Source organism: Paramormyrops kingsleyae, chromosome 10 (genome assembly GCF_048594095.1).
Source record: "Paramormyrops kingsleyae isolate MSU_618 chromosome 10, PKINGS_0.4, whole genome shotgun sequence".
Lineage (NCBI taxonomy): Eukaryota > Metazoa > Chordata > Actinopteri > Osteoglossiformes > Mormyridae > Paramormyrops > Paramormyrops kingsleyae.
Window position 1 is genome coordinate 11,261,564 of NC_132806.1, and position 25,049 is coordinate 11,286,612.

Consider the following 25,049-nt stretch of genomic DNA (forward strand, 5'->3'; position numbering starts at 1 on the left):
CGTGACCTGAACCTACTGCCATATGAGTGCTCAAAAAGGCCTCAAAGCAAAGGGGCATAAATGCCATATGCAGTGCCGGTGTTTATCATCATTCAAATAACACATTTGCAGGAGGCCACCTATTGGTCAAAAACAGTCACTACACTATGAGAGGCCCCAAAGTGACTTTTGAGTGGGGCCACAGAAACAACACACTGGCCCTTGGTTATGTGACTGGGAGCGATGGGAGGTAGGGGCTGGCAGATCTGATGTCTGTATGCTGGGACTTTGGAGGCCCTGGTCAGGGTATTTTTAGGACAGCATATCCCCTGGAACACGAGCCCTGCTGCCAAACTGCCTGCTCTTTAAATAGAGCCGGGATCCCCACTGACCAGATCAGTCGTCAGACCCAGTGTCTCCTATGAGCACCCCCTAGTGGTCGTCAGACAGGCGTTGTCTCCGCAGAGGAGGAGGAGGTCACCTGTGCTTAAAGAAGGACCCGGTATCCATGCCATCCAGACTGCCGCTGGGCGTGAAGGTCACCCCGCCTGCCAGGTGACTGCCACGGCAGCTCCTGATTGGCTTGTGGCTTGTGGTCGCCATCCCGGCCACGCCTCTGGTTGTACTTGCTGAACGCAGACTGAAGGCAAACATGTAGTATACAATTCAGCCACCGCTCATTTTTTTTTGGTGAAACTGCGCACGTGGACGGTGTTAGCATGAATGACGGCCAAGGGTCCAACTGCAGTGACCGCCAAAGAGGTCAAACCCATCACCCTGCGGTGCCGCCCGGGGACAGCTCCGTTTCCACATGTGTGACGGCCACCGCAGATCGCTCAGTTAATCAAGTCATTAAAGACAGAGGGACAATATTAGAAAACGGCATTAAAGACTCCCCTACTTGGGGGAGGGGGAGCATGACTGTGACAGTGCAGATGTCACAAGGGGGGGCTGGTGAAATTTACAGAGACGTAAATCGGTGGATCGTAGATGGTGCGCATCCGGGTCCTGAAAGTGACGCCACCGCATGGATTGGGGGGAGTACACCCCCCCCCCCCCCAATTCAGCCTGCTGGCACACGCGACTGGGCCTAAACCCAGCTGGCTGGCCCAGGGAGACAGCGCCTCGCAGCCCAGGAGGAGCCGGGAGAAGGGCGACAGGATGGAGGCACGGAAACAAAGGAACAGCAAGCTTCTGACGTCCGGCAGGATCCGCTGCCTCCATCCTCTCCGAGACGCGTGAAAGTCCAGGGAAAAAAAAATCATCATCATAAATAATTCATTTCAGTTTATTCTTCAGTGGTACAGATCGCAGTGTGGCTGGCTGCTTAACAAAAGGATGTGAAACATCTGAGATTTAAAAGGTTCATTAAAAATAATCTATATAACATGCATATTCTGTTTTATATGCAGTATGTTTTAATCCAATAAGATATACATTTGTAAATGTAAAACATGTATATTAAGAAGTAAAACCATCATATCATACATTTTTTAAAATAACATACTACACCAATTCATTTTATTTCTTTGGAAAATCAGGGTGGAAAAAAAGCAACTGGTCCATAGGAACTAGATAAGTGTTAGAGTCCAGAGTCTTGGTTTGGCCCCCCTGCCATGTCAAACGGGACCACCATGGTGTTACTGCTTAAACTGTCCTCTGGGGGGCGCTCTGAGATCCACGTCCCGTACGAAGCCTGTCGGACTTCAGTTATAGCTCATTATCTATTAAAATTTTATTGTTCAGACATCTTGTTTGCATATATGTAAATAAATAAATAAATAAAAATGACACTTTAGCAGACAGACATTAACGCACCGTGCCACACACTGCTCCCATGAGGAGCACGCTACACCACAATCTGACCAAAAACTGCGTAATTAATGCACTCATCGTTAACTTCATTGATTGCCAGGGAATGGAGTGTCCTGTACTGTTTATTTTTTTGGCAGGGAGGGGGTGGTTCAAGGTTTGATGGTGCTTTCTTGGCTATTTTGTGTAGTTTGTGGGTGAAACACTCCGGCTCGCGGAAAACCGACGGCAGCACTGAGCCCCACCTGCGGCTGCTCTGGACAAACCGCGTCGTGGAGCTATGCAAGTCAAGGTCTTTCACATGTCATGTGCATGACGAATGGGTGCAGCCATATGCTGAAATGTTTATGACAAGGCTCGCACACACATCACTCGCATATAGACACATTTTACCTTTAATAATATGAAAGTATGAAAAAAAAAGTATGCAAGTTACAGTGAATCAGGACTGAACAGCATATTCAGTACTACTGCGTTGGGGGCGCAGTCAGTGGGAGATTTGTTGTTTCTGGGGCCACATTTAAAAAAAATCTGAGGTGTAACGCATTGTATTTGGTTTGCAGTCTCCCCTGGGGGTGGGGTTCAAATCCCTCTTCTGACACTTCTTTGGTTGGGTGGTGTGATGCACAGCAGGCTAGGCCTCTGGGCCTGTGATTGCAAGGTTGTTAGTTTAAATCCCATGCTCAGCAGAACAGCTAACTTGCCACGAGGCCCTTGAGAAAGGCCCTTAACCCCCCGAAATACCCAGAGGGCACAGAATGGACGGCTGACCCTACGTTCAGACCGCAAGCTTTACTCTGACATCTATGTGTGTGTGTGTCTGTGTCTTAATAAGAATAGCTTGATGGGATACAACTCCAATGTAGTTGTGCACTAACAAATAAAACTTCATTTCAGGTTTTCAAAAAAATCCACCACTTCTCCGGAATGGGAGTGCTGTCGTTGAAAGATTTGCCCTGGGCAGCGAGTTCAGATTCCACCAGGTCCTTCCCGCCCTCTGATGTCGGTGTAAATATAGATTAATGTGTAAAAAGCAGCATGAGATGAACAGCCCCCAGCTTTGCTGCAATGGTTCATCTTTGCAAACAACCAAGCGAGTTCAATAATTTAATTCAAAACCCATTGACCTGAAGAGTACATCTGCACCACCACTTCTAGAACCTTCTGTGATGAGCCAGGGGGAACATACCGTAAAAATTTCCATTCTGACCCAAAAGTTTTCCTGCTTGACATTGTGGCATTAGTCTCATCATGATTGCTTGGCAGTTTTTTATTTGCATGAGAAGTTTCAATGCACTCAAATATGAGTTTTGGCAGTGCTGAGGACTCCATTCATCTCCCAGGACCACAAAACTCCTCACGCAGCCCACTGGACTGTGAATGAAGCTTGAGCTCAAGTCCAAGCCAGGCTGGGGTCCAAGCCAAGTCTAAGCCTCCACCTTATTTATGGTACAAGCCAGGTCTTAGCCCCTGTCTTGGCTGGGGTACAAGCCAGGTCTAAGCCCCCGCCTTGGCTGTGGTACAAGCTAGGTCTAAGCCCCACCTTGGCTGTGGTACAAGCTAGGTCTAATACCCACCTTGTTTGGGGTACAGGCCAGGTCTTAGCCCTCGCCATGGCTGGGGTCCGAGCCAGGTCTAAGTCCCCACTTTGGCTGGGGTACAGGCCAGGACTATGCCCTCACCTTGGCTGGGGTCCGAGCCAGATCTAAGTCCCCACTTTGGCTGGGGTACAGGCCAGGTCAAAGCCCTCACCTTGGCTGGGGTCCGAGCCAGGTCTAGGTCCTCACATTCTTTGAGCCAGAACTAGGCTCCTGGTTTAAACCAGGACTAAGGCTGCCTTGGCCCACCTAGGGCCACCACTTCTTGCTGTACTCTGGGCTCTTGACCCACCGAAAGGAGGGAAGTAGATTAGGTCATGAAATGGCTCGTTGGTACCCGGAGAACTGGAGTTTAATTAAACAAACCTCATAACGATGATAAAAATGCAATCGATAGTCTTCATCAACTGGCAGAGTAGAAAGGATCATTAATAATGTTTTTTTTTTATTTGAGCATCTGCACGTTTTAATGGCTGTCCAGTGGTCCGTCTTGGAAATCGTTTACTCAAGTACCATTGCACACCACAGCTGGATGGGTCCGAAAAGCAACCAGCAAACCGGCTACACAAAGCTGCAGAAGCGGAGGAGAGACTCTGGATGGGAACAGCAGAGGTCATACAACTGTCTCCCTGCCCACTCTGATCTTGATGACATGAATAAAGGAGCCATTATTAGTTATACTGATACAGCATGCAGAGAACTTCCTAATTACACTGCTGTAATTTCAGAGTTAATTATCTCTGGCGATTCTGACAAAACTTTTCCCTGCAATCTCGTTGAGTCACATGACCTGGCCACCTGCCAGACGGAGACACATAAAAATGACAAGCGGAGCTCGAAGGCTTGGTTGAAAGCGAGTGGGCTGGCCTTGCGATATGGGCGGGGGGGGGGGGCGGGGGGTTACTTTTCCCTTAGGGTGCGGAACAGGGGCCCAAAAATCAGAAGAGCGTGATTGATGAATAATTGTTCTCCCAGGAAGGTTGGCGCTGCAAATGCCCGATGAAATGAATAGCGATTTTAGGCCGCTAAATTCAGCAGAAGTTGTCTGCATCATATTTTTTAAGATAATAACATGGTAGGGTGCGAACATCGTGCGACCGCTCAGCATCACAGAACTGTCTGCCAACGTTAAGCATTAGCACGAAAACAAGCGGCCTTTGTTGGCATATCATTCCTTTTTCCTTTCAGAGGAGTGAAAACGAACAAATAATTAAACGCTACCCTGTTTACCCAGCAGCGGTTCATTTAAAGGAGAATTCCCTTCAGCTTGCTCTATGCGCTTCTGTGGACTTCGGGAAAGCTGTCCCAAAATTCTCTGCTGCGAGGTGCGATGGCCCACAAGACCTCGATTAAAGTTACCAATCAGACATGACAGGGGTCTGTCACAAAGGCTGCCTACTGTATTTTGTGTTTTTTCCCCCTTTTTGTCTTCAGTTTGAATGATATCTAAGCGCTATTGACGTCGTTTGAAGGAATTACCTAATTATGCAGGAGATTCCTTGCTGTTCATCTTGCACAAAGAAAGATACCAACAGAAAGATAACATGACACTTTAAAAACGTTCCGACTTCATGACTTCGCTACTGGGTGCACAAAAAAAAAAATTATAGAGAAAAATATTTGTGTGCGGGTGGTGTGTGGTCAGTGCATGGTTTAGGCTATGTGATCGGAAGGTTGCTGGTTCAAATCCTGTGAAGAAGCCATATCTCCATTAGGCTGTTGAGCAAGGCCCTTAACCCCTCCCTATAAAATGCCCCAGCGCTGCTGGATGGACGGCTAACCCTGTGCTCAGACGCCAAGCTTCACTCTCACCTCTATATATGTGTGAGTCTTAAAAAAGAGAGCATGATGGGATACGTGGAAACAAAAAAACACATTTCGATGTACCTGTACTTGTGTAAATAAAATATTTCTTTTTTGGAAATCCAGCCAAAAATGTGGGACTGGGGTAACAGGTACGTTATCGCTAAGCTGACACCTGCAGGGTTAGTGCAGACACTGGCCCACAGGGGGCAGTCTTCAACCTCAGTAAACAGCCCAGGAGGACCAGAAGACTGCTAGCATTAGCACTACTGTTAGCACCATGCTAATGTTAGGAGCAGCAGCACTAGCTTTAGCATTAGCCTTCCCGGCGTGTCTGAGCTTGGCTGCCCTTCCTGTGGAGTGGAAGTCATTAATTAGCTTAGCCTCCGGCATGCCCAGCCAGAAGCGGCCAGGGCCCCACGGGCTTGGACAAACTGCCCGGCTGGCAGGAGCTCCCGCTCAGAGCAGTGCCGTTCCAGCAGCACTCTGCTGACGGAGGTCTCCCCTGTAAAAATCTGCGGCCGGCAGGCCACTGGCCGCTGGCAGCACAGGTCACACGCAGCTTGCTTGGGCGCTGGGAGTCACGCGCCGGCCGCGGCGGGCACCCCCCCTGCCTGAGACCCCACCATACGCTAACATGCTAACAGACACACCAAGGGGCCTATTCATACACGCTTGTTCAAGACGGCAATCTCCGCATTACCAGCACCCCCTAGTTCCTCTCAGTCTGGAGAAAATCTGTCATTAATTCGGCCATCAAGCGGAACGGTGGTGGCGGGGAGGGGGGGTAACGGCAGCATGTGAGGAAGACATATAGGAAGCCATGCACAACACCTTCTGGAAGCTTCTGCCCAGCCCCAGAACACGTCATTTTTGCCAGTGGCGAGCGTGTAAGCGCAGGCTGCCGGCTTCAGCACATCAAAACTCGGGATGAGGGGCGCGTAGGATGTACACAATGCAAATTTGACTAATTACTAAATGTCCTTGAAGCGATTCCAGTCCCCGATCGAGGCAGAACAGCCGCAACACAGCTGATACACGCAACTGTGGGGGGGGGGGGGGGGGGGGGGGGGTTTCAGAATGATGCTGCTGCAGCAACAGAGGGTGCAGGGATGCGGGTCATGGAACCTGCTGGATACGTTTCTGAAAAGTAGCAGCACCTCGAAGGGCTGCGAGATTTAATTAGAGCGCTGGCTGCTGGAGCTCGGGTCCAGCCTGTCTGGCTAATTATGCGGCAGCGTGTAATAATATCATAACTTCGGCATAAACATAATGAGGCTTTATGTCAGTGAGTGACGCAGGCAGCAGCGAAGCCGCCCTCCAGAACTCTCGCAACCGCCAGAAGGACCCAGAAGGAAACCAGGTCGTCGACAGTGCATGCAAATCGACACCTGAATGGGGGCCGTTTCGCCTGATCATTTCAGAACTGGCATGCGGTCCCGAAAACACAGAGCTGGTGTTTCTACAGCACCGCTTCTCCTATGATCCTTAACGGGCAGGCGACAAGCACACAGGTTTCAGTTTCGTTTGTGCATATGACTTTACCACAGTTACCAGCTGAACCAGTTGGGGGAGAGTGACACCAAGTCCACTCTGACTAGCCCTGCCCCTACCATGCCATTTATTCTAAAGAAAAGGGAAACCAGTAGGATCTGCAGTGATTAAACACTGTTCTAATTTCCGGCGAGTGTGCAGTAGAAAGTGCAGATGGCCAAAATGTTCAGACAAGCAGTGGGGGATGTCAGGTAACTTCCTATGTTAGTGGAAGCAACCACTGGCTCCTTTTGGATTAGAATCATAAACTGTAAAATCACATTTACTTTCTTTCTCCTGAAGTGTGACTGTTACCATGTTTCCATTATAGATTTGGCAGCTGTATATGTATATAGGCAGATTTCGACTGACGCAAGTAATCCGTCCCTCAAAACCTTACATAAGTCAGATTTGGCAGAAGTCACAGTAACTTGCCCATACCATTTCAAGACACCTTATAATCTTATCCAGATAGGGCTGCCGTGTCTGTGGGTTTTCGTTGCAACTCCCTAATTAGATTACTAATCAGAGGACTGATTGGCTGCAGAGTCCACACACCTGGGTTTCAACAGCTGACCTACAGGTTATCCCAAAAACCTGCATACACACCGGCCCTTTGAAGATAAGATTGGCCACCCCTGTCTTGTAACAAAAACACATGTATTAAATAACATTAAATAAATAAAAAAAATAAAGCAAGCTTTTTTTTTTTAGTGGTCCATAAACTCTTGTATATCTTGGATATTTTTTTGCATAATTCTGGATTTACAAGTCGAGAGCTGCCTGTAAATTTAAATTACATTTAAAATTTGAATTATATACAATATTTAAAATAAGCTTCAGATACTGACATGAGATGTCCTCATAACCTTAAGGTGACACTAGGGCTTTAAGGATGAACTGGACCACGTGACCAAGGCTTGTGAAATCCAAGCCTGCTTTGCACTCGGTCGTCTCCTAATGAGCCTGCTCACCATGAAGTCGGCCATATTCTAGCGTGTCCCATTTCTACCCGATTCCGACTTTCCAGGGGACTGACGCTATGCCAAAGTGCATCCCATAGGCGAGTGTGCGGGAGAAGCACAACAACCGGGAAAGCGACAGAACAGAGCCGCAGGCTGAGGGAAGGGCGTACGGCGAGATCGCAGAGAGCGGGTGGGGGGTGGCTCGCTGGCCCAAACGCACCTTTATAAAGTGAGTAAATCTGGGAAGAAGCAGAAGTAGAAAGGGGCCCAAGCACACTGGAAGCCCCCACCCCGTTTATTCTGCCATCGTTGCCCAAAACATGATCACCAGGTATACAGTCCAAACATTACTGAAAAATCACCATCCTGCCTCTGTATCACAGACACCCTGAATAAGGTAACGGCTGCTCTGCTGCCCAGCTCACTTTCAGATAAACATGAACAATGGATGCTCCGGCCTACGCCGTCGCCCCGCTCTCCTCAGACGATCCCGTTCCACCTGCGCATGGACAATGGTGGCTTTCACGAGTCAGACGGGATTCTGTTTTGCTTAATGCTAAATTAAGACTGAACAGCGGCGTTAGGTTTTGTTTAAAACCAGACTCATTGCTCTGGACATACGTTCACAAAGGAGAGGACTGTCTCCCCTAAGAAACGGCCGTGACGAGAACGGAGCGGATGGTAGAACGGAACAAATGGGAGGGAGCCCTCCAGTACCACCTACCAGGACATGGATGGCGTCAATAGGCAAAAAGACCCCCCCCCCCCCCAAGCTCACTGGCGCCCCCTTCAGGTCTACTTTCTGTAGCACGAGGCTGTACCACCCAATGTTCCCCTTCGGATGGGGCATTGCCAAAAAGCAAGACGCCTAGCCCTAATTCAAATGGCAGAGTCCAAAAAGTTTATGGGGTGTTTGGATTGAACAGGAACAGCACAGCACTGTGTGTTCCTTCCTAATGAGCTTTTATGGGTTCTGTTCTATTTTCCTCCCTTTATTTCGGGTTTCTTGACATCTCTACTGGCGCGCGGAGCCCCGTCCCACGGCGGGCCTGAAGACTCCAGCAGGCCCTCGCGGTCCAGGGCCAAAGGGGTGAGACAGTGATGAATTAGCAGGGAGGGTGCGATCGCTTGGTAAGTGCTGGGGGAGGGGTTACATGCCCCTGGAGAGAAGCCAATCACTGGGTCGCGTTTCACAGAAGCCAGAATGAAAGAATGTATCACCCCCCACCAAAAAAAAAAAACCTTGCTGTCTGGACTGACCAAGGGCTTTGAGGCTGGGCACAGGGGTGGCATGTCAGACAGCCAAAGCGGCCAAACTGGACTGTCGATCGGCCAGAGTCAGGCAGGGGACGGGGAGCAGGTGGTATATACGTGCCTCAAAGTGGCATGTCCCACGGAAATCTGCAGCGATTAAGGACCCGGCGTACTCCACTTTCGATTGTGCAACAGTTTCCTACAAAGAAGCTCAGAGAGCAGGTACAGCTGCTAATCTAACGTTAAAAACCACGGTCAGAGGCGAAACAGATGCCCCTGTTCCCTGAATTTGCAACACGCCAGAAGCTCCGGGGCACCTGTGCCACCCAGCCTGTCCCCCGCCCCCCCCAGACCCGACCACAGTGCCCCCGTGAAACCGAGAGCCCCTCCCGTGAGAGCGCAAGCACAGAATCTCGCTTTCAGAATGCGGCCCCATGGCAAAAGAATGCTAGAGCAGGGAGACACCTGGCCACCTTCCTGAGGAGGGGCTCTACCTTCACGCCTGGGTGAACCCCAGGTAACCTCAGGTGACCTCAGACAACCTCGCTACGTATGAAAGATAAAAAACAAATAATCATGCCATTGATGGCATTTGCACAAGTGAAAAAGCACTAAGCACTAAATTAGCCCATGTGCAGATCTGAAGAGAGAGCTGGAAGGGGGTCTCCTTATGTGAGGAAAAGGCCACAGAGCTCCTGAGCGCTCATGGGGAGGGTGCGACAGCAGAAAGGCTGCAGCCAAGGAAACAAACACACACCAAGCAAGCACGTGACATGGGAGAAGGAAGGACAGCAACGGACACCATTAATAAAGTGAAGACCAGGGAGATCTTTGCCGTGAACTGGGGGTCCTTCTCCTGACACGGGTGACCTTGGTCTGCCTGATTTTTTTTCCAACTAGAGCTCCCTACTATGGGAACCAATCAATCAAGGTGCCACCCCAGCCCACAAGGTCGCCCTCGTGGAGGGCTCTCGCTCACACTGGCGCCGGATCCGGTCCACTCAAAGGGGATTAGATGCTCTGAAGCGTTTACACTCCGTAAACCGTTACTGTGCACTGACACTTAATGAGGGTTTCTGCAGTCTTCAAGAGTGAAAAGGAATGATAGGGCACTAATTAGGTAAACAGAAAGTGAGGGGTCTTCACTGAGGCCCCAGTGTGATCCTGGAGGACACGGGAGGCACATAAAGAACCATCAAACGCAATGGTTCCTGCTGGATGCTTAGAATGTTGTCCGCAGCCTAGAAGACCCCCTTACGCCAGAAGCATTTCATATTTTAATAAAAACAAAATAATAAACATGATTTAAAAATCTAAATCTCTACATATATCTTCTTTGCTTTCATCCAGAGATCGCACAACCTCATTCAGGCTAAAATGTGAAGCAGCAACCCGGACATTAAAGTCCATGACATGAATGGCTACGGCACCCTGAGTCCTGCTCTGGTCAGACACCACCAGTGGTGATGTAAAAAGTCACATGACCACAACCAATAACATCTGGTCCAGGCAGCCCATCATGTGTCCAAGTGAAATGTGTCAGGAATGTGTCCCTACGGGAGGGGGCTGGGACCTGTTAGTCTCTGTGGGACAGAGGACTGCCCCGCAACCTCACCTTCAGCCCCAACCTGACAACCATGGCAGAAAAGGGCTCTAAGTGGTGCACAGTTTGCGGGCCAGTGGAATGTGACGCAGAGCTGCCATGGAAACGGGAACGTGGAGGTCACATGGTCCTTTTCCCAGGAAAGTCAGAGAGATGCTGCCCCACATGAACAACTTGTTTAAGGGTGGAGGTCTGGGAAGTGGAAAACTCACAAGCACGCCTGCATGCACACATGCGCACGCACACACAAAAGACCTGAACAGAGAGGCACTTGTCTGGTGTGGAGGGGGCGGGTAAATAAATAAATGTTGGGACTGGGAATTCTGGAGCAGGAATTTCTAGTAAAAATCTGTTAAAATTAAAACACCACACTGGAGACCAGCTGGCACTGAGTCTGAGAGACGAGCACGGCGCCTCCCACGGACGATGTTTACAATAAGAGATGATCTGAAAGGGCAGCGTTTTGTGAATGCGCTGCTGGAAGGCGCTGGCATCCGCGGGCACCCAGGATGGCAGAGCCCAGCCGCGGCGTTGGCAGGGCGGCTGGCAGCGTGATAATGGGGAGAGACGCCAGCGCCTCACACTCGCGGCCTGTGAAGTCCTTCCTAAACGAGGGGCGAGCCGGTGCCAAAAAAGTTGGAGGGGCTCATTCGGGAAAATGAGAACAAAAGAGCCCCTCCCCCCCCCCCCCAAAAAAAAAACAGGGCGAAACAAAAGAGAGAGGAGAAAAATGGAAGCGGTAGAAGAACCACACATGGCCGTATTTATAAGGTCATTCCAAAGTCACTTGAGCATCACACTGCAGGAGATGCAGTAGGTCCCCCCTAAGTAGGTACTGGATTTCACTGCCTACTGATCAGCGTCTCCCTAAATAAATCTTTCAAAATAAAAGCCAGGTATGGGACAGCAGGCAGGACAAATCTTCAAGCGGGCTCTGTGTTCGCTCCCCAAGTAACGAGTTATGCCCTGCCCCCCGCCCCCCGCCCCCACTCCAGCAAAACACCGGCATTAGTTACTGAGCTGAATGCCCGTTCGACTAATACGAGACTGTAATGGATGCACAGGCTCTGCCATTATATGCTAATTAAATGGCACTCCAGGCACCATTCTAAGTGCCATCATCAATTTCCCCTGCACTTCTTAACGATCCTGCTGAGGTGCCCGGCGAAGGGGTCGGGCAGGTGGCGCTCTGCATCCTCAGAGCCCACCCGCGCCGGTATGATCCGGGGTCTGCGCCCAACCCGCGTGGGCTCATCGATGTCATGGAGAGAGAGTGAGAGAGCATGTGAAAGTAGGTCAGGCTCCGGAGTACGTGGATGACAGCTCTAATTCCACAGCGAGGCCAGCGGGAGGCCGAAGCTGTGCACACCCCCCCCCCCCCATTTTTTTCGCTAGAAATAATTGGGATGCATCTCTTAGCCAGGGCTGCTCTGTCAAAGGCTGTCGGAGCCATTCGAACAGACAATCTCTCCCGAGAAATAGTAGAAAACACTGATCACCCAGCCTGGCAAGTGGAACCTCTGGGCAGTAGAACACTGCCATCTAGTGGCTCAACACAGGAGCTACAGATGAGTTTTTTTAAATTGCAAGATTCCTTGCCATATAGCTTAGAAAGAGCAATCAAAACCATCCATTTTCCATAGCAACTTTTTTTGATCCAGGGTCACAGGGATCCCAGTAGCTACAGACATGAACGAGGTAGGGAATAATGCAGGACGACACAACCCCCCCCGCCCCACACACACACCTAGTTTCTCTAGTTCACCTCAGCATGTTTTTGGACTGTGGGGGAAATCAGAGTACCTGGCGGAAACCCCACGACACAGGGGAACATGCAGACTCCACACACACAGAATCGGGGGAGAGAATGTAACCCTTGGTCTCAGAGGGGTAAGGTGACCATTCTAACCACTGTGCTGCCCAGATATAAACCTTATGTTTTTTTTTTTTTTAAATAAAATACAAATGCTTTGACGCATCATAAAGCTACACTGATGCTGAATTTCCTAGTCATGATTTAACAAGGTCACAGAGACAAATGAAACCAAATTAGCAGAGAAAGATCAACCTTTATTTATTGAAACTGCTTGCATACAAAATATATTGCACTATAACCAAACAATGTCAACATAAAACCCAAATTGGTTCTGCTAATATGTACAGAGAAAATATTGCCCAAAGTGCAGTAATATACAAGGTCAGTCTACCTCAGTTCAGTATCTACAACGTTTCGGTTTGAAGTTTTATACCACGACAGCCTACAACGTGTGCAAGAAACATCGGATTATTTTTTTAATCTTTTAATTCATATACATTCCCAAAATAAATAACTACAAATCGTCCCGTTTGGCAACACTTAGAGGACATTTCCGAGGACCATCTGCTTGCTCTCTGTGCCGGGCGCGCAGGCGTTAAGAACACTGATGGTAAACGGCCTGGCAGAGCCCGTCAAGCGGCAGCCCAGAGGTGTGATTCTCCAGTCGTCAACGCCTTCGCTGGATATCTCCTGCAGAAGGTGTCACAGACTGGCACCACAGCACCAAAAGCCCACTTACTGAACCCCACAACGGATGTGAAAGATGATGACAGATCTGCTCGCCTAGTGTTGGAAGTGACACGAGTCACAGCGAGCCAGTTATTCCGAGGTGCGGGTTCACCAATCACGCGGTGCCAGTTATTCCGAGGTGCGGGTTCACCAATCACGCGGTGCCAGTTATCCCGAGGTGCGGGTTCACCAATCACGCGGTGTCAGTTATCCCGAGGTGCGGTTTCACCAATCACGCGGCGCCGGTTATCCCGAGGTGCGGGTTCACCAATCACGCGGCGCCGGTTATCCCGAGGTGCGGGTTCACCAATCACGTGGTGCCGGTTACTCCTTGGTGAAGGTTCACCAGTAATGTCATCACCAATCATGCTGAGTGGGTTATGCCACGGTGCAGGATCACGAGTCACACCGAGTCGGTTATCCTGTGGTAGAAATTCACAAGTCACGTCTGGTAAAAGCGCTCTTTCATGTCCGAACCGCCATTCCTCCACCGGACGGCAAGCAGATCACGACCCAGTAGTACTGGACCGGTGGCACCAAGTGAGCGCGGTGTTGGACGGAATTTGACAGCAGTTGCAAACTGGAAGTCGCTTGTAATGTAAGATGTTTATATTACAAATATAATAGAGGAAAGGGCAGAGAAAGTCAAGAGGCGTGGCTCTAAACAGCTTCAAGTCCTCGAAAGTAAACTAAGGTTTAATGCACAAGCACTGATCATGTAAGACAGACGGTCCACGAGGAGCGAAGTGAGTCTCTCACCGAAACGGCCGGGGCCCCAAAGGAACAATCAGCCGGGAAAACCGCTGCCCGATTTTAAAACACTGCAGACGGCGAACGCCAAAGGATTTTAAATACCACATCTGGTTTATTACATTTCATACGATTAAAGAAAACACCTGCAAAATGACACGGGAAGAAAAGGCCTACCTTACATGTTGAAATCCAAAATAACAGCATCTATTTTTTAAACAATGGTATAATATACAGTGTTGCAGCCGTCCAATAGCATGGATGCGGCCTTTTATCCAACAGAACTTGACAGTGTATCTGACAGGCGTGCACTTATGCACACACCTGAACTCCAGCTCATCTCCATCCAATGAGAGCCAGGCTTAGCCGAAACACTCGCGCTTTCAGTGAAATCAGTAAGGGGCGTGGGACTGAGAATGATCTCACAGTTGATGTCTGTGAGCCCACCCACCAGAACCACTGAATCCTGGTCAGTGCTTCTACAGCCCTGTCAAATATAAACACTGTACAAGGACATTACTCACAAAGCGGGTAGCAGAATGTCTACTTAACCAAAGGTAAAAGCGATCCCCTACAAAGCAACCTAGTCTTATAGTTCACAAACAGAAGTCTTGCCCACTTATGCCTAAACTGCCTTTCAGCACGGTTTTAATTAAAAGAAAAAAAAGGAAACTGGAATATTAGACAATCACGCGTTAAGTTAATCAGCAGACACCCATTTGATGCTGTGGCTTGCGCTACATTTGGTTCATCCACACGAGCCGCAAAGCAAAGTCGAGAGAGTCCCTCCGTCTTCTGACAGCAAGCGCGTCCTAGTACTCTCCAGGCAAACAAACCGCTCTATCGCCAGCTTCCTAGGAGATTTCAGTGCAAGGCTAATGGAAAAACCAGTATTTGATAACACGGGCGATTCCGGTTTTTTGCCCAATGTAAAAAATGGTAATGAAACGCATGCAGTCTCTGAGAAAAGAAAAATATCAGCGGAACAGGCATCTCTAAATACAATTATATTACATTAGTGTTATCCTCAGCCTTCTTCCCTGATTTAGACGTTCAATCACCCACAACAGATTAAAGGCACAAATCAGACAGGATTTTTTTTTCCTTTTTTTTTTTTTTTTTTTTCGAATAATGTCAAAGCAGTGACATCACATTGGAACGAACATGTGATCTGCTACCAGTGTGGGGCATCAAAGAATGGCAAGGCTAAAAAGCCACACAACTTATTAATCAACCTCTACAGTGGGGGGGGGGGGGGGGTGAGGGGGAGGAACAAATAACAGTAATAATAATAGTAATAATAGCTCACTTTAGATGTTAAAGAGCACACAGAGTATTATAACCTGTAATCCACCTGCTAATTGGCTCCTGTTTACCTTTAGCTAAAACCGAGCGCTCTCTTTGCGGGCAGGAATTGACCCGCACACACACACCACCACCCACCCCCCCTTCCACTGAAGCAAGTGCTGGAGACACAGTAATGTGACGTGCGCCCACCCTCCCCCAGTGTGTTGAAATAGCCCTACCAATCCCGTTCTCTTTGGCCTAACGAGTCTCTAATGAACAAGCTTCTGGATTTGACAGAGCAGAGTGGGGAGGCGGGAGGGGAGGAGAGCGGGGGAGCGGATGCTGGACTACGACACTCCATTCACCAGCATCTGAGACCCTTCAGGTCCCTCTGCCTTCTCCTTCTTCAGGCCCCGCTCCTTGACGGGTCTCTGCCGGTGGCCCCCACCACCCATCTCGGCTCCAGGGGTGGGGCCTTGGAGGGCCTTTGTGTGGACGCTCCTCTCGTTATTTCCGTCAACACGAATCTGCGGGCATCGGAGAGAAGGTAGACAAAGCACATGAGTGTACAGCACGAGCATGTGCAGTGCTCCATGGTGGCCACTGGGGGCGCTAACATGCAAACATCTGAGGAATGTTATCCAATGATAAAGGATCCAACTGGTTTGCGAGTTGGATCCTCTGTGCTTTCAGTGTGTGATGATGTCAGCACTGGGTAACAACCGGAAATTGGGGGGGAAAAAAAAAGCCTGACACTGATAACTAACACTGACACCCAGTGGCGAATATGTGGAACTGCACCCAACCCCCATTTCAAAGACTCGCGCATTCTCACCTGCAGGGAATCTTCCTGGGGCCTGGATTTCACATCTCTGGAACTGCGTGGGCGGGAATCATTCCACTGCACGTCTTCAGGACCTTAAAAGCAGACAGCCCATCATTAAAGAGCTGAATACCAGCTCCTAACTTGCTCTTACTATCAAGCTGTGTTATGCAGCAAGGCTGGTTCGCCAAGCGCTACACGGGATTCACACACACCTACAGGCCCAGTGGAAAGCTACAGCACAAACTGGCTAAAGACAGGCGAAAAATCCTTGCGGCGAAATACAGACCAGCTTCACAAAACGACACACATGCAGCTACACAGTGCTAAAAGCTAAGGGATCCTAAAGGCTAACAGCTAATGGGTGCTGCGACCACCATAACCAAGACCCAATACAGTTGGGATGCCCCACAGGAAACATCACTGACCTTTGTAGCCCCCTCCCCCACGGCCCCTCCCACCACGTCCTCGAAGGCCCATGCCCCTCTTGCGCCCATCTCCATGGCGAGGGAAGCCTCTGCTCTCCTCATCGGTGGGGGCCAGGGACCAGTCGCTCAGCTCGTCTCGGTGGTCCGACTCGGTCTCTGAAGCATTGGAGGCTTCGGAGTTGGTGCCTGAGGGAGCACGGGGCGGCACTTCAGTACATTAAATCACACGGGCAGAAACAGGAAATGGCAGGTCGCTTGCTGAACTCCAGCAGCCTATGAGCAACGAGGGGAGGAGCCAACAGCACATTGGACTCCTTCCTATAGCACAGAACAGTCAGCGAAGCTGGCAGTCAGGAAACCATTTAGATCTCAGATCACGGTATTGTGTCCAGTGGAGCCTCAGCAGATTAAACCAAATCGACTGAAATCAAACCACAGCAGAGCAGATGAATCATACCGCACACATTCAAACACACACTTCTCCAGGTCAGACCAGACAGGCCTTTAACCACAGGGAAGCATCACTCACACCATGTCTTTTTTTTTTCTTCAAATTGACAGCCAAGGCTGGAAATTAAACTAGCCCAACTGGCTCATAAAAGACTGCTGGCCGAGTGTCATTTTTTACTGAGATAGCCCGGTTGGTTCCACCCCTTCTGACAGCACAGAACTGAAACCTCACTAGCTGAGAAGCAGGTACCTGAGGTGAAGGCGGGACCCCGTCGGCCACGCCCCCCACGGCCAAAGGGCTTCCCCCCACGAGGGGGGCCAGTACCGTCGTCCACACCAAAGCCCTTCTCCTTGTCGGGCCGTCCTGCCGAGGCCCTGGGCCCCCCGCCGATCTGGCGGAGCTGCTCGTCGATCTGCAGCAGCTCCATGCGGAGCTGGTCTACCTCCTGTGGGGGCCGGAGGGGATTACGGTTACAAGATCTGCACGCACACGCAAAGCAAGATCACCCTCCTGAAGAATCCCCCCTCCTCACCTTCAGGTAGTTGAGATGATAGTCCAGCAGGACGCGGGCATTCGAGATGCTCTCCTTGGTTCCTACGAAGACGAACGGCACCATGCCCTGCTGCAGGGCATGTCATGGAGAGCGGCCCGTTAGATACCACACGGCCAGCTGAGGAGACCCACGTCAGACTGCCACTGGCTGGCCACACCTACTCACCTCGTCGGCTGGCGGCGGCTTCTTGTCATTTTCAGCCTCGATCCTCACCCTGACCACTCCGGATTTGTCCACAACCTCCTGGATAAGCTTGCCACTTTTACCGATGACTTTCCCTAACAAGACAGGGGTAGGTTAATGAGTCAATGATGGAAGACCCTGCGAACAAGAAAGGGTGGCGACAGAGGGCTTTTCTACATACCTACTAAATTGCGGGGAACTTTGATGACATCTTCGGAGAATTCCAGATAGCTTCGGGCTTTCCGCACGGCCTCCTGGTCCTACGGCAGAACACCACCGGTGCCAGTTTAAAATGAACTGCCAAAATGAACTGTCACCACACGGCAGCCCTGACAACTAGCGGAGTTGGCGGCCCACTCGCTGCATACTCATCCCGCGGCTGTTAGTCTACTGGATCTTCTCCCAGGAGTTCTACTCAGTTGCTTCGTTTATAGAGGCCAAGGGATAACCAAACAACCCCCCTCCTCACCGCAGACACACAGTTGGTGTTAGGCTTTGTTTCCCATCAAGAAAAACAAACGGCTTGTCTGATCTCACTCAAGCAAACACAAACGACTCATCGACCAAAACAATTCGTCAGAAGGGGAAAATGATGGTACCTCTCCGTAGATGTGGAAGGTGCAAGTCTCCTCGTCCAGGTCGATGGTGGTAACCCCGGAGACCTTCCGGGCCTGCTGGATGTTGGCGCCATGGGTGCCGATGGCGAGCCCCATCAGGTCGTCCCGTACGGAAAACTGCTCGTGGAAGCGGGAGGCCAGCTGCCGGGAGCTCTGCATACAGGAACCCCACCCAAATTCCCTTAGAGATACAACATGACTTTCTGTTTAAAGAAAACTTCTAAACACCTGACCTTTGTAGAGCTGATGACACTGGTGAAGTGCACCAGCTTCAGGAGACTTACCATGTACATCCAGCCATAATGGAAGATGGTCAATATCATGTAATAGCACCCAGTGCCCACCCCCCTCCCCACCATTTAGATACCTGAAAAACTAAATTGCTAGTGAGTACAGTCAGATCGTAGCTTGCTAGCTGGTTAGCAAAACACGATGCTTCAGCACTTCCTAAATAAGGAGCGCATTTATTTAATATTTAGGGTAGTGACTGTGGCCAACAGGGAGCCTAAACCTTTGGGGCCTAACACACATACGTAGTTTCCGTGGCGGTAAACACCAAGTTTTTCTTAGAACAATTGTGGCGCCTCTCAGGGTTGCATGTAGGGCTGCATGATCTCAATACTATACTGATGTTTCCTTACAGTCACAATTTGGTAAACACATTAGTAGTATGCCTAAAATATTAATGAGATGCGTATTGTGACTCCCAAAAATGAGTAATCTGTATAAATTTTGCATATCTGTGTTTATTCAATTTGGTTAGCAGAGCATGCCACATACTACCGTTTTGGTAAATCATGGAAACGATAAGCACTGAAGTAGCGATGAAGAAAGGGACAGATCAACAGCTTTTAAAGCATTAAAACATCTTTTAAAGAGAAGACCGGTTGCTGCCAAACAACATAAAAACATGTTGGTGGTGTGGTGGTTCTTTTCGCAATTTATTAAATTAAATACGCCAAATTTATACAGATTCACTTTTGGGTGTCATAATATGCCTCCCATTAATATTTTAGGTGCACTATTAATCTGCTTACCAAATTTTGAGCGCAAGTAAATGTCCGTATAGTATTGCAACACAGGCATCTGGACTAACGTTCATATCCATCATCTAAAGCCTTGGTGATGATTGTGCATGTGCTATATAATTGCGATGTGACACCGTGCAGCCATAGTTCCACGGCAGCTATTACGCCATCATAGTGCTCGACGGCACAACAACCCTACAAGTCTGAAGCCGTGTTCCTACGGTCCGGCTGAAGAGCGTGAGAGATGCTTCAGGAGCCGGGTTAGATACCTCCAGCTGCCGGCTGGCTTCCTCGTTCCGCTGCATCAGGGTCAGCTTGGTGCGCAGACTCCTGAAGTGCATGTCGCTCAGCATGGCCGCCCGCTTGTTCGTCACCTCGTTGACCGACTGGAGTGGGACAGATAATGAGATGGGGGGGGACGGGTGGCTGGGGTGAGCTCCCTCGGGGCAGGACGGGGGGCCCGCGCACGCTTACCAGGATGACCAGCTGCTTCTTCTCAGAATCATACGAGACGCTGAAGCCACCCACGGCCTTCTTGAAGTCTTTGTGCACAGAGTCCTTCGAACACCTAGAGGACGAAAGCAGGAGGTGGCTCTGGGTGCTTATCTGAGAAGGCAGCACTAGAGGCTAAGCGCACAGCCTGCAATTTCAGGGTCTCTGGGCCACAGAAAGGGAGAGGCAGAGACAGCGAGTCTGCATGGGCAGCACTGAGCACATTTATTTAAGGAATACCTTAGTTTCAGAAATGTTATGACAGTAAACAGCGTTACAAGAAAGAAAATGATGATCTTCTCCCTTATAAATCATGAAATCTGCCGATATGCAGACAGACACAAGTGGCTGGTCTTGCTTGGCCAGTTTCCACCCGGGCATGTGAGCAGAGCGAGCATGGAGCAGGAGCGGGAGCGAGCATGGAGCAGGAGCGGGAGCGAGCATGGAGCAGGAGCGGGAGCGAGCATGGAGCAGGAGCGGGAGCGAGCATGGAGCGGGAGCGAGCATGGAGCGGGAGCGAGCATGGAGCGGGAGCGAGCATGGAGCGGGAGCGAGCATGGAGCGGGAGCAGGAGCGGACGGATTTTGGCTGAGCAAGGAACGGCATATTTGGAAAAACCTTTTCTCTCGCTCTGTCTCGGTCCACTTTTGCATACCGGAGTGGTACCGGACCCGCTCACACAATGCATTTGAAGCATGACAATTCTTCTTTATAGTTTATTTAAAAGGACATTTGACAGGAAATACAGGCTAATTTTATGTAAACCATATGTGCATTACGCAATGAATTTGAGTTATTTGAGTCAATTTTATTTAAGTCATAAAGGATTTGCCTAACAGTTAATTTAGTTTTAAAACTTGCACCTCTTGTAGCTTATATTTATTTAATTAGGCCTGTGATTAATTTAATTTTACAGATGGCTTCTTTTATTTTGCTAGTGCATCTTGCTGCTTGAATGTGGATCTGGCTGCGCAGTTATTTTGGTGCCAGGCTACAGTTTAAGCTAAAATTTAAATATAACGCATATTGTTTTCTTTTTTGGAGTGAGCGGTAAGCAATTTCATTGGAGCAGGGTGAAAGCTGACCGGAGCAGGGAGCAATAATGAGTGCAGTGGTCTGCAGTGGCTGTGAGCAGTAGCTGTGCATTTGGCGGAGTGGGAGGCGGAGCCTCTTACATCTGCCGCAGGTCCTCCGGCACGTCCAGCCGCACCTTGAGGAAGGTGCTCTTGGTGGCCGCCTTGTTGGGGTTCACGGGCCGCAGCCTCTCCAGCGTGACGATCTCGTTGAGCGTGGCGTCGCAGGCCGCGTACTCGATCACGTAAAACTGTGGGGCGGTGGGGCAATGACACCTTTTAAAATGGCTGATTCTATTAAAAATATACACTGTGCAAAAGCAATATTTAGGGGAGGTTAGGGGACTCTCCCAAAAGGGAAAAAAATCCCCCCCACACACAGAGGAGAGAGAAGCTCACCTCTCCTTTCACCATCCTGACCTTGGCCAGCCACCAGCCGCAAGGCTCCTTGTCGTTGGCTCTGGAGTACACCTGGCGGCAAACGGTAGAATTACAGAGAGCGTTTCTGCACAATGACCACAGAGACCAACTTGCTGCTACACAGCGACGGCTCCGATCCTCAGGTCCAAACTGGAATTCTGGTCAGAAACACTATGTTCAGGCTTTTAAATGTCAAAACGATAATAAATTACGAGCAGCTCTTAGGTAAGGTAAAACCGACTCAAGCAATCCAAACTTGCACAAAAAATATTGGAGTTTGCAGAAGCAATCACGCAAAAAGGCAGCATGCACCTGCATTTACACTATCCTTTCATTTTTTTTTTACATATCACTAGTATGTTTTCGGTTTATGTGTTGTTTGCTATAAGGTTTCACACGTCATATTTTAACTACTTAGACATCCCCCCACCCCCATCCCCACCCAGAGACGTCTCCATTAACAGAATTCACAATTCCCATGCAGAGCGTTTGCTAATTAGCGTACACATCTCCCTGCTGTGCTGCATCTCAGCCGGGCCCCAAAGGCCCTGGCTCTCGGCACGTACCTCGACCTCGTCGCTCTCATTGATCTCCTTCTGAAAGCTCGTGGGTGCGAGAAAGCGGACATCGTGGAAGGGGACCTGACGCTCCGGCTGCCAGCTGAGGGAGGTGGCAAAAAAAAAGGATTAAAGATTTAAATAAAGTTATAAAAATGAACACTAGAGCAAACCATCGGTCTGAAAAGCACGACAGGAAAAGGAAGATAAATCAATATCCTCTCCAACTCCCCCTCCATGTAGCCTGTAGCAATATCCTGCTGTGATCAAATTTACTTCCCCATATCCGGCCAGGCTACCATGCTTAATTCAAACATGCACTTGGCCAAACTGAAACACCACCTCAAACTGTCTATCTTCTAGGGGAACCGCCCCCAGCGGCCAATTACGAGCAATTAAAATAATGTGCTAAATGCAATAAATAGCACATTTTACTTTTTGGGGAAGCAGGGTTTAGTACTCACTTATTCTCGAAAGCCACGGTAACGGACGATTCGAGCACGTCTTTCACAAAAGCCTGCAATGCAAAGTCAGGACAAAGGTTAACAAAGACGACGACATCCAGGCCAAGACTTTTTATACAGTAAAAGGTCTTCTGACCAAAATAAGAGATCTGTCCCATTTAAAACCTAATTTAGGTGCTCAGGATACAGGAATTCACATCAGCACCTAACACACCATTTACTGCAAATATACCTCCACTGTGAGGAGGTACACAGCATCCAAAGGTTTTTTCCATACTTTTGTTCGTCACATACAAAATTATATTCGGTACAGTTTGCATTGACGTGTTCCAAACTGTGAATAGTGTACATATCTATAAGGGACAAATAAAAAAATGCATTAAACAAATATAATAACACTTAAAAATATACATCTGTGGATGTAAAAGGGACAGGCGCTATATATCCTATCCCAGTGAAACAGGGACAGGCGCTATATTCTCTATCATAGTGAAAACAGGGACAGGCGCTATATTCCCTGTTCCATTAACTGTTGTGTACCGCCAGGAATAGCACCCGGCTTTAAAACCTGCCCCATTTACTGGAAACAATTTTCACAAACGTATCTGTGCAGAAGGCGCGTTGCGATGCACATGCATGAAACACTACGATATGCAAAACCGGGCTGCGGCATGCAAAATTTCCGAGGACGAATTCATAAAACCGGTACCAAACCAGTACGTAGCCGAACGGGTAAGAAGGCAGGCGGCCTGGCATGGCTGGTACGTCGAAAAAATAACAAAATGCCATCAATGCATGGCTAAAAATGTACGAAGCTGATTCATAATTATGTCCTGTTCCCGGAGCAATGGAGAGCCTATGCACAGCTCGGAGCCTCCACCCCCGGGAACCTCTCCGCCAGGGCGTCGAAGCGGGCCGCAGCCGTACAGCGACACCCAGATATTGCGAACCGGCCTGCGTAACTAGGCAGCCCACGGAGGCGGTCAGTTCCCCGTCTGTGGTGGAGGGATGTGTTCCCAGGAAGGGTACCCACCTTGTAGAAGGCTCCGCTCACCCCTCGGACTTCCACGGCCAGCTCCTCCATAGATGCAGCCAGTCAGACGCTAGCTAGCTAACGGAGTCGGACACCAGCACCCCCAGCCCGCCGCCGAAACCGCGGCGACGCTTCGGCTCCTTCTCCTCGGCGATGTCTTACTTGCTCGGCGTAGCGGGTATCGCGACCGGCTTTTTAACCGACCGACGGCGAAAGACGACGCGCATAGCGCGGATACAAGAAGCAAGTCCTCCCCGCCGGCCGCTCCTGAGCGCAGCGATGTAAACACGGCAGGCCCGGAGAGCACCCCGACACGTGACCAGGGTCGACTTCAAACACTCCCTCTTTTATTATTCAACATATTCACAGCCGACACACAGAAAGAAGTCACGTAAACGCCACAGGTCCTACGAGCACCCCCGACACGTGACGAGGATCGGCTTCAAAGACTAAGATATTATATTCACAAAATGATCCACATAATGTTAGCAGTCAAGTAAACATTACAGAACCGTTGAGCGCCCCAGACACGTGAGCAGGGTCGGCCTCGCACACTCCCTCTTTTTATTATTCAATATTATATTCACAGCCGACACACAGAAAGAACGTTAACAGTCACGAAAACTACACAGACCCTGACAGGACCTACGACACGTGATCAGGGTCGGCCTCAAGAACTCCCACTTTTATTATTCCAATATATTCACAGACGATACACAGAACACGAATAATCACGTCAACACTCAGAGAAAGCACCCCTGACACGTGATCAGGATATTCACCATTCGTTTACCTTATCACGTGATATCCCTTATTCACCTTCCGCACGTGATCAGGGAGGTTTTGAGTGCATTTTAGCCCTAATGGTTTATTTATTTATGAAAACACTTCTTAAGTTTCAATACTACGATGTAGCCTGTTATCGTATATTAAAATTATTTTATTTTAAATGAATAAAAATATTTAATAGAAATAATCCTGCCACATGATTAGACCACTTGCTCTTGTCTAGAGGGCGCCCTGGATCACAAGTCCACGGAGCGGGTGGTGGTGGCCATGTTGGCTCTTATCAGCGCATATGATTAACGAGTTAAATGATGCGGAAGTGGATCCAAAATGGTGCCGCGTACAGGCAACGTATAAGCAGAACAGCGCTTAGTTGTCAGTCTGATTTTCGAATGAAGGCGAACGTGTTTTATAACCATACACGTCAACTGTATTTATGAAGTCATCCTGGCGATTCCCCGTGTAAATTATATGTACACACCATGCATACGTTATATGAAGCAAAACATGTAATGTAAAAAAGCGTATAAAAGTAACGTGAAATATTATGTGTGTAATTTGTAACTTTATCAGGTAATTTCCCTTGATTTTGACATATTATGGTACTTTCAAAGGTGGCAATGCTGGGCTGAAGTAAGACAACCGTCCTCTGTGACTGGTACTCATGCCTTCACTGTTCAGTTCGCATTAAAATCTGAGAAAGGTATGGTATTTTCAGGTATCACAGGAAAAGCATAAAAAGTTAAAACAAATGTATGCTCACGATCTTTATTTTTCTGCTCATTGACTATCTATCTATCTATCGTTTGAAAAATCAATGTTGACTGCCCTGTATTGTCCGTCTGTTCCCACTAGATGTCACTAAAGTGTACTTCATTTAATTTACTTTCTTCAATTACTAAAGTCACTCCATGCAAACGACAGAAGTGGTCACTATAAATCACCTATATCCTAAAGATAACTCATTAACCCAGAGCTGGATGAAAGGTCAGCTATAGTTTTTCCTTTACAA

The 25,049-nt window shown here is 49.1% G+C and overlaps 1 protein-coding gene across 2 annotated transcripts; it reads right to left on the reverse strand.

The window, feature by feature from the left end:
- Positions 1-12,596: 12,596 nt before the first annotated feature.
- Positions 12,597-24,011, reverse strand: fmr1 (fragile X messenger ribonucleoprotein 1). Of its 2 annotated transcripts, none has more exons than XM_023819901.2 (15): positions 23,252-24,011; positions 22,219-22,271; positions 21,764-21,857; positions 21,177-21,248; positions 20,880-21,028; positions 19,687-19,780; positions 19,482-19,598; positions 18,167-18,337; positions 17,749-17,827; positions 17,550-17,662; positions 17,364-17,450; positions 17,081-17,276; positions 16,381-16,566; positions 15,965-16,047; positions 12,597-15,656 (listed from the first exon to the last, which is right to left on the reverse strand). In XM_023819901.2, exons 1-15 carry the CDS (start codon positions 23,300-23,302, stop codon positions 15,477-15,479), a joined length of 1,725 nt encoding a protein of 574 aa, XP_023675669.1. In that variant the 5' UTR covers positions 23,303-24,011; the 3' UTR covers positions 12,597-15,476. The 2 variants fall into 2 exon arrangements, with proteins under 2 accessions (XP_023675669.1, XP_023675668.1); XM_023819900.2 differs by having other exon boundaries at positions 17,364-17,453.
- Between the last annotated feature and the right edge of the window lie 1,038 nt (positions 24,012-25,049).

What these genes read in the sequence shown, in the direction of transcription:
- fmr1 (XM_023819900.2), bottom strand. Translation starts at nt 23,302, where the DNA reads ATGGAGGAGCTGGCCGTGGAAGTCCGAGGGGTGAGCGGAGCCTTCTAC. An exon ending in CCTTCCACATCTACGGAGAG is followed by an intron (nt 17,828 to 18,166) that starts GTACCATCATTT and finishes GTTCTGCCGTAG; the next exon opens with GACCAGGAGGCCGTGCGGAA. An exon ending in GGGTCCCGCCTTCACCTCAG is followed by an intron (nt 16,567 to 17,080) that starts GTACCTGCTTCT and finishes GTGCTCCCTCAG; the next exon opens with GCACCAACTCCGAAGCCTCC.